This window comes from Nestor notabilis, unplaced genomic scaffold (genome assembly GCF_000696875.1).
Source record: "Nestor notabilis isolate BGI_N333 unplaced genomic scaffold, ASM69687v1 scaffold16412, whole genome shotgun sequence".
Classification (NCBI taxonomy): Eukaryota; Metazoa; Chordata; class Aves; order Psittaciformes; family Psittacidae; genus Nestor; species Nestor notabilis.
The window spans coordinates 41592-59616 of NW_009919973.1; the positions used below are offsets into that span (position 1 = coordinate 41592).

General features: G+C 49.7%; 1 protein-coding gene across 1 annotated transcript in view; it reads right to left on the minus strand.

The window, feature by feature from the left end:
* The window catches only part of AGAP3 (ArfGAP with GTPase domain, ankyrin repeat and PH domain 3), an 84227-nt gene that overhangs the window by 39922 nt on the left and 26280 nt on the right, over positions 1-18025 (minus strand). The window contains exons 11-12 of the mRNA XM_010010480.1: positions 9841-9945; positions 4398-4566 (exon numbers count right to left, since the gene is read on the minus strand). Of these exons, the coding sequence (XP_010008782.1) occupies positions 4398-4566; positions 9841-9945 (274 nt within the window). The remainder of the gene's footprint in view (positions 1-4397; positions 4567-9840; positions 9946-18025) is intronic.

Sequence of the window (18025 nt, forward strand, 5' to 3'; positions counted from 1 at the left end):
GAGGGATGGCTTGACAGACAAGTGATTTCATCACTGTCCCTGACCACATCTGTACCACTAAAGGGATTCTTTTTACAGTGGAACACTGGAGCTAGCAGGGCCCATGCTTAAAAATCTGTGTCAGCATGGGGTACCAAGTGGGACACCACCATGCACTGGGGTGGGCTCCTCTCCTGGCTTGCCCAGTGCACACCACACCTGGACCTGTGCCAGACCTGGGGCTGCGGTGTTTGCACAAAGCAGCCCCAGTGCTGCTCCTCCATGGAAAGCTCAGCCTGTAGCAGTGGCCTGGCTTGAGAAGTCTCTCTGGAGACATGCACACTACCACCACCACTCCTTGGCCCTGAGACCCCCTGGCACAACTAAGCTTTTGCCTATGCTTGGTAACTCTACCCAGAAGCTGCACCCAAGCTGTGTGCCGGCCTGCACTGCTCCCTAGGGTGCTGCCCAGGAAGAGTCCTTGATGTAAGCCACAACCATGACAGGAACACCCAACAGCTCAGTAGTCAGTATGGCTGAACCATAGTGTCAGAGGATCAAGTGGTTCAATGGCACTCTGCAGCATGTCTCCAAAGAAAACCTAGGGGACAAGAAGGTGGCAGGAAAGTGCCACAGGAATATCTGGGCATACAAGAGATGCTTCTAGACACAAGAGATGCTTCTAGATACAAGAGATGCTTCTAGAAAGCATATCCAAAACGTTCATGAATGAGCTCCCCTTGGCTGGCACTTCCCAGGAGTCCTCTTGGTCCTCCAAGACATAACTGGGGAGATGGCAAGCATGATGTGCAAAAGTAAACAAATCCTGCATTGAGATGCGGATGAAGAACATGCCACTCAAGTGCACAGAGGCCCAGGCATGCAACTAACACAGCTGGCAAAGGGAACATGAGCCAGACATCTGCATTTAGGATTTCCTGATATTGGAGGGCTTGACATAGGGCTCAGATGTATATATTGTACTAATGAGGTTATCTGCATTTAGTTAGCTCTAAACCTGTTAGCAGAACCTATACTTGACCTCAGCAACTCTTCCGTCTCTAGATAGTCTCGTTACCAGTAAAACTGTATACGAGAGTAAGATGAGGACATTACAGCTGGAAAGTGAAGAAAAAAAAATACCACAGAAAAGCACACACCATTCTTGCCAGGAGCTCTTGACAGTCCAGGAGGAGATTAGGTGCTCCAGAGCTTTCAGTAACTAACTTCCAAAACGTTGATCAAATCCCAATATATTTTCCAAGGGATAAAGAAAAAAAAAGTTCCTAATTAAGGACAAACTCCTGCTTCCAGGAGCACCATCTTTGCACCAAATCTCTAAAGATTTACAGCTCTTGGAGACAAATTCTGAATATTGATAAGATGAATCCCAGCGTGGCTGAGGTTGGAAGGGAGCTCTGGAGGTCATCTTGTACAACCCCCCTGCTCAAGCAGGGCCGCACAGAGCCAGCTGCCCCAGACTCTGTCTGGATATTTTTTGATTACCTCTGAGAAGGGAGACTGCAAAACCTCCCTGGGCATGTACAACATCCTATTTGCATGTATGTTGCACAAAGAGTAAGCGTTAGGTGGACATAAGGCAGCTGCAAGGTCTGACAACATTCAGTGCCTCTGATAACAGGGCTTACAATGGGAACACATGCAACCTAAAATAAAACTAACCCTGACTAAGTAAGATTGCTTTCTTCAGTGGTTTAAATACCATCATCCATTGAGCTCAGAATCCCACAGGTTTCACAAGTACAAGCTCCTTCCCCATTCTTGCTTTATTTAGCTTCACGTTGTACTGTCTATGCCTACTTTGGAACTTATTTTGAGTCATCACCAAAGTGGCACATATATGTATTTTATCCACACGGGGCAGTGCAAGGTGTTTTATCCTTTTTTTCCCTTCTCCCCATCATCTACTACTTCTTTTTTGCCCTTGGGTAAGGACTGTGCATATAGTGGACTTTAATTACCACACTCACTTACCTTGGCAGAGCTCAGGTCAGAAAGAAACCATGGACCACTTGCTCTGAACTCTGAACATAGGCCATTTGGTTTTACCCAGATACTCCTGGTGTAAGACAGCAAACCATTCAGGTCTCCAAAGCTCGTGTTCTCTGAAGATTAACTTGTGCACTGGGCAGAGAACTGCAAATTTTGAGGTGCTCCCTCTCCAGCTACCCAAAGCATGGATTAAATGAGAGATGTCAGTGGACTACCTAGCCAGGCCCATCTCTAGCCCCAAACACAGCAAAACTGCAAAGTTGCTTGTAATTTGAAGCAGGGCAGATTCTTTACTGACCCTAAACCCAGTACTCTGCATTACACAGGAATATGAGCAAGTCACCTTAGAGGATTTTTAACATGGCAGTGCGCTTACCGTGGTGACTGCATCGTCAGCTGCAATCAGTCTTGGAGACATTACAGTGAGTTGAAAAAATTCCTCAGAAAACATCTTACCATTTGTGTAGCAGGAGAAAAAGCCTTTCTGACCAATGCAGACAACCACCCAAACCAAGACATATAAAATCTGATTAAGATTGCTGTCTTAATGCTGAGCCCCATGCTGATGCATGTGCTCTGGGTAGTGCTGTTCTGTTCAGGGGCCCAGAGAGATGACAGTGACCAGGGGATCTCAAATTCACATATTTCTACATGAGAAAAGACTATTGTATCCATCTAGGTTGATCCCTGCACATATGCATGCAGCAACACACACGTGAGCTGGATGAAAGCATGTCTTGTAGAAAGATAACTAATCTCATTTTAAGGGCTTCAAGCAGTGCTAAGTCCACCAGCTCTCCAGATAAACTATTCCAACATTTAATTACCCTCTCTGCTAGGAAACGACATCTCATCTCAAGTTTAAACTGCTCTAACTTCAGCCTCCATGCACTGAGTTTCCTCAAGCTTTGTCAACCAAACTGAAAGGCCTTGCACAGTGCTCACTTTTAGATGCTGGTTTTCCAAGCAGCAGTGATCAGTAATCAAGTCACACCTCAATGTGCTCTCATGAGCCCAACCTGACTGAGATGACTGTTGAAAGCAGGATACAGGGTTATGTGAGCATTTGGTTTGACATCAGCATAAGCTTTTCTGTGGTTTGTCTTCGACTTCATCCTACAGCTCTGATAACCTCTGAGTAGGAGCTCAGACAAAGCACCCTAGAAATGCAAGCCCGAGAAATGCCTCTGTGCAAAGGCAGGAATCATTACTGTGCTCGGGCATGCTGAAGGTGTACAATGGTGGTGAAGACATGAGTGTACAGTGGAGAGCAATGGCAGAAACCAGGCAGAGTTGCACACCCTTGGTCCAAAGACTAATTGACTGGCAGTTTCTCTGTCTGCAGACTAATTCTGACTCTAAGAAACAGAAGTTTGGGTTTGGAAAGACTCATTGTGTTAGCATGCTGCATTCCCTGTGTTGTGTGTGATGCTGAGGACCCCAGACAGCTCCTGGAATTCACTCCAGCTGCACCCATCTAATGAGTCCTCAGCTCCAGAAAGCTGTGAAGCACAGTGCTGACAACACCCAGACCACAGGACACAACCGTGTTGCAGGGCAGCACAAAACAGAAACGAGGATCTGGCTCACTCTCAGTGGCACTGCTGTTAGCAGCAGCATTAGCAGCACTCCTTTGTTATCCCAAAGAGTGGAGAGGTACCCACAGCCTGCTATACTACATTGCTGCCAACAGTTGGCTGGAAAGAACATGTGTAGAAACTGCTCATATTGTCAATGATACCAACCCAGAAGATGAAATAAAGGCATGTCAATACCCTGGGAAACTTGGGTAGGAAAACTCCAAGTCCAATAGCTCCCCATGGCGAGATACCTCCTGTAGCAGGAGAAGCAGTAAGCAGTGTGGCATGAACTCCATGAGAAACCAGAGAGCTTCCCAACCTCACCTCCCCTCAACATTCTCTGCGCCAGCTGCACCTCTTCAGCATGTACACAGAAGAATAATAATTACAAAACAAGCCCCTCACATTATTTCTCCAGGGAAAAGTGAGGAGAAAAAGGGGGAGTGGGGACACAAAAAAAAAGAAAGAAACAGAAGAGAACTTGCCAGAGATCAAGAGACATCCCTGTTTGAGATTTCCTTTGTTTTGGGAAGCAACAGCTTCCCCATGCACAGCAACTGATCAGACTCAACTGTTTCCTCTCAGGAAGTTTACGCCACTAGTTAAAGGCCCTTCTACCCTTTCTTCTGTCCTGGACACTAACTAGCATAAAATCCCATTAGGAGCTTACCTGAGACCCACCAAAGACCTGAGACGGCCAACACCCACCAAAGGAACCCCTGAGGAGTAGTGAAAGCAAGAAACTTCAGAGCAACTTTCATTTCCAGCTCAGTAATGCAAGGCACTGCTGATGCACCAGAGGGAAGGATGACCACCAACTCTTACCTGTGCCTCCTGTGAGCTGAGTGCTGCTCCTCTCCTTCGCAAGCCCATTGGCTTTGGGGCTAGCACTGGGCGCTGCCGCTGTTGTTGCCCTGGGTAGCCTCTTGCCTGGTACCTTCACTGTAGTTCTCAACAGATCAATCTCCTTCCCATGGACGTTCTGCATGTAATCCTACAGCAGAGAGGTAGAATGGTTTGAGATCAGCTCTGCCCTGGCCCACGACTCTCAGCTCCCCTCTCATCTACATAATCAAAACTAAAACCCAGATCCATTCATCCACATGGTATCTGGTTACCAGACAGATGGTCAGCCAGCAATCTGCATGTTGGTTTCTCTTGCACTATACTGAAATCTCATGTCAGGCGAGCTAGAAGTGGAAGACCCTACAACTTCCCCAGTGTCCACAGCCAGCTGTTTTCTGACAACATGGATGCAAAGCCTTGACTCCAACCTCCCTTCTTCCCATGACTAGCTGGTGCCTTACAACTGGCTCCGGAGAAGTGCCAGGTCTCACTTTCAGTGCCCAGAACTAGTCAGCTCTGAATATGAGTAATGTCAGGATGTTGCCATGGGCAGTCAGATGCTGTGACAAGCCCATTTGTGAAAGCCTGGCTGGGAATCAGAGATTAGATGGAGCAAAAGAGCACGAAGGCGGCAGGCAGTTCTTTTTCCTTGTCATCTCTTGTCTTTTTAATCATAGCACTCAGCTGTAGCAGCTAATAATATAATATAGGACAGTGTAAGTAATGGGATACCTGGAAATTCCCTCTTGGGTCACAGCAAGGGTAATTCAAGCCCAAAACAACACAACTCAGGATAACTCCCTTGTACATTCACCTGCATAGCTTTCCATTATTCAAAACTTGGTGCTTGCCCTTTCTTCTGGTAAATTATTACTCAACCAAAAACACTACATGCAGACTGTTAGTATCATTCTGCCCTGTCTCCTAATAGCATCTCCTCTTTTGATCAAAGTAAAGCTGCAGACCTCTAGCATCTCCTGAGAGCTGTGTCCTTTCCCATGTCTTCACCCCATCACTGCTCCACAGGGCACTGCAGCTCTCCCCTAACCCTCTCTGATGTGCCTGGCTCTTCCTTGGGCCAGAAGCGGAAGATGCAACCAATGTGATTTCCAGAGAGACGCACAGAGGGGAACTTCCCTGCCCTGCTCTTGGGCAGACCTCAAGCAAGCAGAGACTGAAAGCTGTGCTAAGATTCTGGGAGGAATTGTGACATGGGTGCATCTTCCCCTGGCTATCTGCGCTGGGGATGTGCACTGCAATTGGGAGCTGAGTGGCAGCAACAGTCCAGGGTGAGACTGCGGCTGCTGCAGGGAGGCTTGGGTCTGCTCCAGTTCACAAGGAGGTCACAAAAAAGATTAACTCAGAGCTGGTCCCCGTCTGCTTCCAGATCCAAAAAGATAAGGACATGAACAAGACCAGTTTAAGAGCAACCATTCTCCCAGTCCTTGGCTCCAAGAAGCAGGTGAATGGGGGCTGCAGGGACAATGCTCTGTGGTTTCAGAAGACTAATACCTGCAAGGTTTATAAAATCCCAGCAGCACCTCATCCCTTAGGTTTAAACTCTTTCCACCCACCCCAGAGCAAGCATCCAGTCCTCACAGCACACCCAAGAGACGGGGCAGTTTGGCAGCACACACTTCTGTGCCTCCAACTTCTGCATGACTTGACCTCAAATGACACACACACCCACACCCACACACCCACCCCTGCTTTGGTGCTCCAGGGAATTCCTACATAACCAGCCCAACCAAACATTGCTCCAAGCTGTCCCCCGTTGGGTGGGAGCCTGGTGGCACCCCTGGGCAGGGAATCTCAGAGGGGCTGGAGGATTTTCCCTAACTCAGCACAATTGCTGCGGTAGCCGGCTGCCTGCCGAAGAGAGCGGTCACCAGCGCACTGCTTTTATTACATGCTATAAAACAGCAATTTCTTCCCAAGCCTCCTCGCTAATTACCCAGCCAGTTCTCTCATTTCATTTTATTACTGGAATTAACAACGAGTTCAAAGCGTGGAAAGCTATTAAGATGTGTGATTAAGCCACATTCAATTAGTTTCTACAAACAATTTAATTGATGTTGCAGATAGAATTAACAGAAGGTGATTGTGTGAATGGCTCCACTGGCTGCAAAATGGGAGATGCTTTCTCTCTAGCTCTGCGCAGCACAGCACAGCCTGGCCAGTGAAGCTGGGCTGAACCACATAACGCCTTCCTCACGAGCAGAAGCATGTACTCTCCAAGGCTTTGGGAAAGTGATAGGAAACCACACTGGTGTCTTCACAGAACTTGTTCTTTTCCTGTCACTAAACACACCCACAGAAAGGTAAGAAAAAGACAGATGCAACAAGGAAAGCTGTGCTGAATCCAGGGATCAGGCCCCCAAGCACTCCTGCTCACAGTCTCTGGCCATTCCAGAGAGGAGGCAGAGGTGGCACCTCGGAGCAGGAACGCACAGCTCTGTAGGACCCAAGTGCAAGTCCAGGCTGGCAGTCAAGGCAGATACACTTCCATCAGGGAGTCACAGAACACTTGATTTCAGGACTGGACCCAGCTTATTCAAGGCCAGGCTGGATGGGGCTTTGAGCAACGTGGTCTAGTGGAAGGTGTCCCTGCCCATGGCAGGGGGTTGGAACTGATGAGCTTTAAGGTCCCTTCCAACCCAAACCATATTGTCATTCACTGGAGCACTCTCTGTAAAAACTCACAGTTTAAGCGTGACTCCCAGTGAGGAAATTTCAACGTGGGGCTGGAGGTGGTAACATACAGATCCAGAAACAGGTCAAATGACAAACGCCAAAAGCAGATGAACAGCCCTGCCAGAAAGCTGGTAAAATCAGAACTATGATCCAGCCAGAGCTATACAGTAATTTTCATCCGATGGGGCACAGACACATCTGGGGCAGATATGTCTACTGCAGGAAAAAGGAAGAAAAGCTACTGATCCCTGCAGTACCTATACCCATCCCAAGAGTGACAGGAAGAGAATGTAACAGAGATGCAAGAGGAGAGAAGTCTAGGCAGGAACTGCCCTGAATCATGCCAAGGAAAAGCCAATGGGAACACAAACCCAGCAAAAAGTAGTCTGGGGCTTGAACATCCTGTCAGGGGCTGGGAAAGCCCCTCTTCCTGCAGTGCTCAGCAATGCCCCCAGAGACCTCTCTGCTGCACCAGAATGTTGCCATCCCCCAAACACGTGGCAGTAAAGGTTCACCCTGAGCGAGGCAGGGGATAAGCCATGACTTCACATCTCAAGGAAGGAACTTCAGGATGCCAAGTGTCTCCTTGACTGAGGATCTGCATACTGTTCTTGCCAGCAGTTACCTCACCATGTGCCTGCTGCCCTGAGAGCTGCTGCCATGAATGAAAGTGACAAAGAAGCACGTGCCCTTCCACAGGAGCACAGGTTTCATTAGTTCAACCCTCATGTGCTCTGCTTGTATCATCCTGTGGACATGGGAACTCGCTCCATGGCACAGGAGACAAACCTGGTGACAAGCACACTGCAGCATCTCCAAGATGAGAAGGTGAGTAGGTGAGGCTGTAACTGGACCTGCTCTTCTGAACCACCTCTTCCTCCAGGCTTCCTTTCTGTCTCCTCCAAGCAGGTCATAAACCAGATATCCAGAGGGAAGGCAAGGCAAGACAAAGTAGTTTTGCTAATCAGAACAGCACACTGCTCACCAGAACCTTTGTCAGCATCACAGTGAAAAATCTAATGTGATGGTAGGTTCTCAGGGAGGCAACGCCATGGAGGGAGCATGCAGACCCTCTCATCCTTGCAGAGGTCAGAGCTGGTCATCTCTGTGTTCTGCAGCCCATGTGTAATCAGTCCTTGTTGTAAGTCAGTATAGGGCAAGACAACGCCTATCTTGGGCACAAAGTTCAAAGCTTGCAGTGAAACCTGGGGGAGAAGAGGCCCATCTTGTACCTTTCTTAGTAATGGGCTGTGGATCACAGGTAGAAGCAGACCAGATTTTTGCTTGAGGCAACGTAGTAATGAAATAAAATGCTGAAGAAGTGCAGTAAGGAAAGTAAGTGACATCAATCTAGATCACCCCCTGAGGAAGAAATGGTGTACAAGGGAGAGAAACCTTCTGTGTAGCAGCATCATCTGAAAGCAGTTAAACACCATCCCAGAAATGCTCTGCCTCTACAGCTGATTGTAATAATGGCCTATGATGTCTCTGATGGAAATGTGATAAACTCACACATGCGTGTGAGCACACACACAGAGCGGGCAGCAGCAGCAGCCATTCCCTCCCAGTTTGGTTCTCTAAAGACCAAAACATGGGGTTACAAAGTTAGGGAACTGCAGAACCAAAGTATGGTACAGGGATCAAAGACTAAAAGAAAGAAGAAAGTGTTCTTAAAGCTCCCACAAAGCAAGGAATGAGTGGCTTTAAAGTGTAAGGATAGGGGGGTTAAAAGGCACAGCAGCTCAGGAGCCAGTTCACTGAGCATTGCAAGCCCATGAGTTAAGAGACACAGGATTAGAACTGAGGAGAAAGACTCTGAGGGTCAGGGCACTCCAAGATCTGTGTGTCTGGGGAGATTTGAGGACACATCAAGGGCCCAGGAGCTTGAAGAAGCACAGGAGCAGCAACACCTTGCTCTTCTCCCTTTAGCCCCAGTGGGTCCTCCAGCATCCCTGTGCCCAGGCCCTACTCTGCACTCCCCAGACACTGCCCAGCTGTCCTGCTGCAGCATGTCTTCTGCAGAGGGTGCTGCAGCCCTGGTGTCACAGGTGTGCCTGTCCACAGCTCACTGTCTCAGCAGCAAACTGTGCTCAAGAGGGAATGGGGAAGAAGTCATTAGCCCCACAGTGGGGAGGCGACAGAGATGGATGGGGAGGCAGCTGTGCGCCTGAGCCAAGCAGTGAAGAGGATCAGAGATGCGTCGAGTGACAGCTCAGCTCCGCAGGCTCTGCACAGGCACCTCATCTCCATTACCCAATACCTAGCAGCCAGGAAAATTATTCCACACCCAAATGGCACCATCAGCCACAGCTGCAAGGAGTTCTCTGCCTGCTCCTCACCATAGATGCAGGGATGCAGCAACCCCTGCTTTAATGGACTGAGCAAGGGCAACGGAGAAAAGATGCATTTACTTAGCATAATTCTGTGCAGAGCGTATTCCTATCAGTTCTTCCCCCCCAGCCTGGCAATGCAGAGACAGCCTTCATGAGAGGGAAGAGGTTTCCTCCAGGCCCTGACGAAAAACAGCTCTGCTGCATATGCCTGCTCTGCTGAGGGCTCATGCTGGACCTCCTGCTCTGCTGCGAACAGAGCCCACGGCTTTCACCTACTGCCAAACCCTGTTCAAGCAACTCTCTGTGACTTCGGCATCTGCAGAAGGACCTGCACCAGCAGGAAGACACTGCTCTGTCCCACCCTGATCCTCATCCTAACCCAGATCAGTACTTACATGCAGGCTGGGGTGGTAGGTGAGGACTCCGTTGTCACACAGCGTCACGTACTTCTTCTTCCACTCCTTGTTGAGAGACTTGCCACTGCGTTTGAGGAGAATTCCCTGAAAGACAAGTGTCAAGGGTCTCAGACCTTGTTTGGACCAGGAAACTCCCGCTCAGTTCCATCATTGCCCCTTGTAGGAGACCAGCCTTTGAAAAGACACAAAGATAAAGACACAAGAAACCATCTTCTGTGTGGGCCTTCCCAACAGCATTTTCCCTGGGACTGGTAGGAAACGGGCTGCACCCCTTTCCCCATCAATCCCAGCATATCTCCATGGACAGCAACCCCTTTCTCAAGACGAGGGTCTCCACATGCCAGAGTACTGATGCTCAGATCCTCTGAGGGACCCATAACGTATTTTGCTGTCCCAAATCACTCCACCCTGGGCAACTATTCTTGTGCTGAAGGACAGTGCCAACACAAGGCAGAAGCCAGCTTCACAACCAACCGACACTGCTCTGTTACCAGAGTGCTCCCAGACCTACTTCCATCACTGAAAGCACAGCAAGAGGGATGGTCAGGGCAAGGACAATTTGGGACAGGTAAGGCGCAATCAGTGGAACAACACTCAAGATACAGATCCCACAGTGGGTGCGTACTTTTCTTGCCTGCTTTCAATTCTTTCTTCAAGATGCCAACAAATGGAGCTAGGGACACATGTCTGGGCAGTTGAGGGGTCTTCAACCCTTCCCTATCAGGAGCTTCCACACCCTGAGGCTCCTTCTTCCCACCAGCCCAATCCAGAACTAACCTCCATTGATCTGAATCAATGCTCAGAGCTTGGACAACCCTAATCCCTTCCCCACCCAGTTCTGCCTCCCCAGGAAAACTGCTTCTAGCAGCAATTCATCACGCACCAGGTAGGACCAGAGGTGGAAAGCGAGAAGGTAGACAGGACGAGAAGCCAGGCACAAGGGCTCTGGAGCAGCGACTGGGGAGAGAACATCAAGTATTCTGCCGGCACGGAGGAAAGAACAGCACAGGGGGACGAAAGTACGAATGAATAATGGAGTCTGGGAAAAAAGCTGGATCTACCAACTGCTGGGCCTGGGCCCTCCAAAAGCCCTGTCTGGACAGACATCCAGACTGGCTCTTCCTAATGTGGCAAAAATCTGGGCCCCAGGCCAGCACCTCCTCAAAAACCTGGACAGAAAGTCTCTGTCCTGCCAGCCTCAGCATATTTGGGGGCCCTGTCCCACTGCCTAGAAACTGAGGCTGCTGTGCCTGCATGACAGAAGAACACAACAAAAAGTTGTAGGGTTTGGCACATGCTGCAGTAACAACGCTGCCAGACATGACCATGAAATCGGCAATAAATGATGCAGAAAAGGCAGAAGTACTTCATGACCGCTTATGTTCAGTACTTGGGAAGCAAACAGTGTGAAAAGGAAACGCCTCCTACCCATGCAAGGGAGAGAAAATTAAAACAGAGCAGCAAAAGCTAAGCTGTGTTGGTGGCAGGATCTAGTCCCTTGCCTTCTACAGCTCAGAGAGAATAAGCTGAAGAGCTCACTCAGCAGTGGTTAAAAGGTGCTAATTTTAACATGCCTCAGAACATGGCAGCAGTCCGAAAGCTCAGGCTTTGCCAAGATCTGCAAGGGGAAAAGCAATGACCCTTGTAATTACAGCCACTTAGCTGGACACTTACACTAGGCAAAACTGTGGAAAACCACCACAAGAAGTGATCAGCAAGGAACAAGGGTACAGCAGTGGAACTAACACCAATCAATGCAGAAATAGGTCATCAGAGAAGTTTAATCCTACTTTTGGTAAAATGGCAACATCTCACGACAATGGTCACTGTGCTGACACAGCATTTTTAGTTTTTTCTCAGGATTTTAACTCAGCAGCACACACCATTAAAAATCAACTATACAAAATCCATAAAGCCATTAATGTACGGAGTAAAAACTAGTCAAGTGAAAGGTCTCAAAACATAATCATAAATCAAGTGTAATCAGAAATGGCAAATCCATGTCCAACATAAGTACTTATACAGAGGTCCTGCCAATCTGCATTTGATTCACAGGATATAACCAATGTCTTCCCCAAACGAGCTCAGAGAAAGCAAAGAATCAGAGAACTTGAAGGAAACATAGAAATTTCACAGCTAAGTTGACTGGTTGTTAACACAAACTGCCTTGTACAAACTGGGCTCCTGAGTACAGCATGCATTTTAGTTCAGCTCATGCAAAGTCCTGGTCCAGGGACAGACCACCCAGCAGGGTGGGCTCTCAGGGCTGGAAAGTACCATCGCCAAGAGGTTCCTGAGCTCCCACGGTTCAGTGAGGAAGGCAACTCAACCTGGCAGGGGATTGTCAGGTTTGACAAGGCAGATGGTATTACCTCCAGGTGCCATGTAATCATAGAAAGCAGAGCTGGAAGTGTCTGGAGGTCACCTCACCACACCCCTCCCCAGAGCAGCTCAGGTGTACCCACATCACTCCAACCTCTTCGTAAAAACCACCAGTGACAGAGACTGCGCTCCTCCCCAGCAGAGATTAGACCCTGGCGTTTCCTGTGTCTCCCCAATGAATCACAGGCAGGGACACCTTCCACTAGAGGAGGTTGCTCCAAGCCCCTGTGTCTAACCTGGCCTTGAACACTGCCAGGGATGGGGCAGCCACAGCTTCTCTGGGCAACCTGTGCCAGGGCCTCACCACCCTCACAAGGAAGAACTTCTTCCTCAGATCTTATCTAAATCTTCCCTCAGTCAGGTTAAAGCCGTTCCCCCTTGTCCTGTCCCTACCTGTCCTTGTCAAAAGTCCCTCTTCAGCTTTCTTGTCAGCCCCCTGTGCTGGTGACCACTCAGAGCAGTCCCGGGCCCTCTGCAGCACCCTTTAATGTGATCTGAAGACTGTGATTACATTTCTGTGCACTCTTCTCTACTCTGGACTTGCAGTCCCAGGTCTGTTACTCCCATGCTGCAGAACATGCTCCTACCAGCATTAACCTGCTCACCCTGGAGTCCAGCTGTCCCCGAGCTTGAAGGGCAGTGACCTGACCAGCACACGCAGCCCACTCGGGGCCTGACCATGCCAGAAGCACGACTGCTTCTCGGATCTCATAAGCCATCCTCTCATACACAGTGAGCGATACCTGTGTTTCTTCAACAGCAGGTTGGCTCTGCTCTGGTTCTGACCATCACAAAATCATCTGCTCTAGCACCACTGCTGGGCCATGCATTTCCCACACAGTGAATGAAAGTGATTCCTCCTCCTCATGTGTAAAGACAGTTCAATATTACACTAGACGAATGGTGGATTTGCCATAGTTGAGAACATTTGCTTGCTATCTTTCAAACAAATCTGCTCCATGCCAGGCTGAAGTTACGAACTTGGCTCAAAGTCACTGGATAAAATTCTCTGGCTTCTGAGCATAATGATCCCTTCTGGCCTTAAACCAGACTTGGTTCTGCAGTCTGACCTGCCAGTACATACTGCAAAACAATTCCAGCTGCCTCTCCTCTCCTTGATGTCTCTTCGACTTGATGCACCTTGGTGCTGCAAAATACCTACTTCAACACTTTCAGGCTGCTGCATCTTCTATCAAGACCCAAAAATGTGTTGTCTGCAGAGAAGAGTTCAGCTGCAGTTAGTTCAGCTACAAATGTGGAACTTTGCAAATTTAAACACCAGCAAAACCAGAGCTGGAAACAGAGAATCAAGCACTGGCAGCCCACTTTTTCAAGCCAGAAGGCACAAAAGTCAAAATTGGGAGCAACTACACAGTCTAAGTAAATATCTAATAAAATGGGCAGGGGGGCAGGGGCCCTTAAGGCCAAACATTTGCGAGAAACAGCTGAATTGAGGGATAGAGCTCAGTTAAACTTGCTTGCTGCTGTACTGGAGATGAAGAGGCAGGGGACAGAAGCCGAGAGGATTCCGGATTTTAACGGTGCTGCTGTGCTGACTGCCTCAAGGTTACAACTCTGCAGCCCAACTCCTTCTTTTCTAATGGCACGATGCAGAGCTTTGGCCCAGCAGCATCCAGGGAACTCTGGTTTTCCTGGAGGGAGGAAGGCCCCTGCAGCAGCTCAGAGAGAAGCGAGAAGGGACAAGGAGGACAAGGACACATGAAATGCTGGAGGCAGCTGAACTCATTCCCTCCATGCAGGGCCTGGGCATGCTCCTGCACCCCAGTGTGCCTCCAGGCTGGGCTCGTCAGGGTGCAGAGGCCCCTGCTCACACTATCACACCTCAAGCTCCCTCTGCTTCTCAGGGCAACATTTACAAGTAACTCATGGTTCCGTAAGTTTCTTCCCAAGTCATGCATGAAAGGAAGAAGCTGCCAGAGGTGAAAGACAAGAATGCCCAACCCTCTTCCTCTCCCCACTTTTCCTTTCTTTCCCGGCATTTTGTCGGCCAGCGTGAGTGTCTCTGTTGTGTTTGGATTGTGGTGGTGCACAGTAAAAGCAGCAGCAGCAATATGCAGCGTAATGAAGCAGGGAGCAGCGATGGCCCCCAAAGGACTCGTTTACTCCACAAATCTCCCTTCCACTCACTTTTTGCTAAGAATTTTAACACCAAACTTAATTGTAAAGTCGCGTATTGATTGGAAAATGCAAATGGCAATTTAAATGTAATCTAAGCTCCCAGCATGATCCCAGCTCCCAAGGAGGAGGAGTCACCCGCCTTGGGCCCTACTGGAGTGCATGGCCCAAACTGAGCCGGGCCAGGGACCTAGGGACCCCGGGACTGCTGGTGCATTCAGCACAGCCTTCCCAGAAAGAATGTGGTACAAGTTCAATTAGGACTTCATTCCTAGTAACGAACAGCTGGGGCAGCTTAGTCTCCCGACCTAATTAACCCACTTCTGAGACAAGCGTCCAGCTACAAAGATGTTCTTCCAACCTTGCAAGACCATCTGAACCTACATAGCATCAAAAGGACATCACAGCAAGGGGATCCCAAGTCCATGGTGTGGAGCAGCCCTAGCAGAGGCACTGACTGCTCCCACAGCCTGGAGGAAGAGGAAGTGCTGTCCAGGGTGAAGAGGGGCCCCAGCATCCATGGTCTCACTTATCCCAGTGGGGATTTCCATCTTTTCTAGGTGTGCATGGTGTGTAAGGGACACAGAGCAGGACACTGTTCTGAGGTGTGCTGGAGAAGGTGGTGACAACCGGCAGCCAGCCACCACATCTCTGTGGCAGCATACATCCCTTCCCCTCCCAGTGTTTCTCCTTTCTGCAGCACCTAACCCAGCCTCCCACTTCATGGTCAGTCTTCCCAACCATCCAACTCAGCTCTGCGCAGGAACCCATAGCACCAACTACCAGCAGTCCCTAGTGCTACTTCTCTTCTCATAGAGTCCAGGAAGAGATCATGCACCCGCCACAGTGATCACAGCCACAGGTATCATAGAAGGAGTCTGCAGGGCAACCACCCCTACTACTGCCCCTCATCACCCACTGACTTCAGCTACCTCAGGCAATTTAAGCATGCACCAGTCTTGTCCTTCCAAGCAGAGGAATCAAATTACTCGTGTGGTTACCCACCAGTGGCTGCAGCACCCTCAACACAGCATTTGTTGCCATCAGCCTAGCAGCGCACATGCTGAGGGAAGCAAAGCAGTCTGAACCTGCCCAAGCACCCAGGCAGAAGATCCTGCACGTTTGCCACTCTACAGACCCCTGAATGACTGGCTTCTCTGCTGGTTTATGGCTGAGCAGGACCAACAGACCATGTGAGAGTAAAACTAACTAAAGGCCCCGCTCTTTCGCTGCCCTTCAAAGAGATGGCAAGCAACGAGATCTCCACGATCTTCCAGAAAGGGCAGGTCTGCATCAGAGAGCAGAGCAATCATCACCAATCCTGAATCTTTAGGATGTGGAGCTACAACTGCTGAGAGTTGCTGCTCCTTTTCTCATTGGTGGCACCAAGTCATTGCTCCTCTTGGAGGCACAACCCGGCGAAGGGCCGCAGCAAGGACAGTGCAGAACTGCAACACTCTGGTGATACTCTGGATCTCCACACCGCATGTTTACACATATAACCTATAACCTAAAAATGTTCAAGGCCAGGCTGGACAGGGCTTTAAACAATCTGGTCTAGTGGAAAGTGTCCCTACCTATGGCAGGGGGGTTGGAAATGGATGAGCTTTAAGGTCCCTTCCAATCCAAACCATTCTGTGATGCTATGATTCTATGTGGATACTGGCATGCTTTCTCCTTTAGGATCAAAGGTCTGTGCCTTCCTAAGGTGCTGCAGCACAACTGTTTAATTCAAGCAGTGGGAGGGGGTAGCAATTTCAGAGTGCCACAATATCTCAAGAGACAGGTCACAGCAGTTCTCTGGGGCCTGAGCATTGTCACAGGGCCAGCAACTCCAGTACAGTGTAAGACACTCAGTCAGAGCCCAGGGATGGAGAGCCATTTGCATAGACTGGTGCCTACCTTTCTGACAAGACACTGCTTCCCCCAGTGTCAGTACATGTTCCTGTAAAAAGACTGCCAAGATCAACTCTGCAGAATCACTTTAATCGCTTTCTGCAGCTTTGGCTACAGGAGGTGCCAATCCTGAGCCTGGGCATGGACCCAGGTATCACAAGGTAACGTTTTCCTCCAGGATCTCCTGGCAAGCAGCTGCTGTGCAAACTGGTCACTTCACTAAGTCCTGAACCAGGCAAGCAGTTTGGCACCTACTGCCTCTTGCATAGCACAGGAATGAAGACCAAGCTTTGTTTCACAGACCTAAACCTTCTTCTGTCTCAGTTCTCTACCTGTTGAACTCAGTAACAGAACTGCTCTGCCTAGCAGAAACAACTTAATAATTATACTAAACCCTGTGATCTCCAGCAGACTGGACAAGGCCAGGCCCAGTGAGCAACAGAGACATAGGAGCAGGTAAAGAATGCATCTTGCCCTGCTGAGTGAAGGGAAATAGTAGGAAAGGCAACCCAAAGGTCCACAAACCAAAGGCCATGGAAATGCTTCCACAACCAGACCTCTTAGAGTCAGCAGCATGGTTTTGGGGAACCAAGTCAGGTCCAGTTCAAGGCTCCAGACGCTCTGCCCTCAGCCTTCCTTCCTCACTGCACAGCAACTGCCCACTGCTTCCCCCACCTGCCATGATGGCTGACTCAAAACCAGAGCCTACCAGCACTGCCACCACAAACCACATCCCCACCACACTGACTGGCAGCCAAAAGGCAGCACACATGGCATGGAGGCAGGGCCTGTGCTGCTAAACTTGCAGCCCTCTGGCCAGCCTCTAGGCATGGCCATCATCTCCAGCACATGGCCCCTGCCAAGCAGAGGCAGCCAGGTCTGCATGGAAACAAGAAGAGCAGTGTGGTCAGAGGTGCAAGCACCCCAGCAACAGAAAGGTGGAAGAAACAGCTAAAGGAGCTTTGATCCCTGCTCCAACTAGGAGATTAAAAACAAGGACCTGTGCTGCACGGAGAGAAGGGGCATGACCTGGCATGCAGCTAATAAACCCCTTCCTATTGGGGGAGTGCAAACCTTTGGCACTCTGGAAGCAGAGCCCCCACGTGCGAGACCCCACAGCCCCTACCCCAGCACTGCTCCCCTCCAGCCCCCACGCTGCCTTCCAACACACTGCCCTCCCAAACACAGCCCAGCACTGCTCCACTGCATTCCCCTGTCAGTGGCACTGACAACAGCCCTTTGCAAACCTTCCCTGCTATTGCTGCATGGACTGGAAAGAGCAGGAAGCTTTGGGAGCTGCAGCAGCAGCAAGCAGGGTCTCCCTCTTTTGATCCACCACCCCATTCCCCTGTCAGCCTGGTCTCCCCAAGACGTAACCAGCCTCATGTGCACAGCAACTCAGCTCTGGCAGTGTGTAGGCAGACGGTGCATAGCAGAAGCATAGCACGTGCTGCAAAGCAGTGCATGGATGAGCCTTGCCAGTAGTGCAAGGAAAATCCTGGTGGAAACACAATCACACCATCAAGCCAATCCATACCACTTAGTTCACTCAGACATTACCCATCGCTGCTTTCCAGCTGATGGACACAGGGGCAGGTAACACTCAGGGTCAGTTCCAGGCAGCTGAAGCTTCCCTGGAAGCCAGGAGGCAGGAGTCAAATGCCCTGCTGAAAGAACAAGTGGCTGCCTCCCTCTGATTCATGACACTCACGGCATGGGCTTTTTTCTGTTGCCCATAATGAGGAGAGGA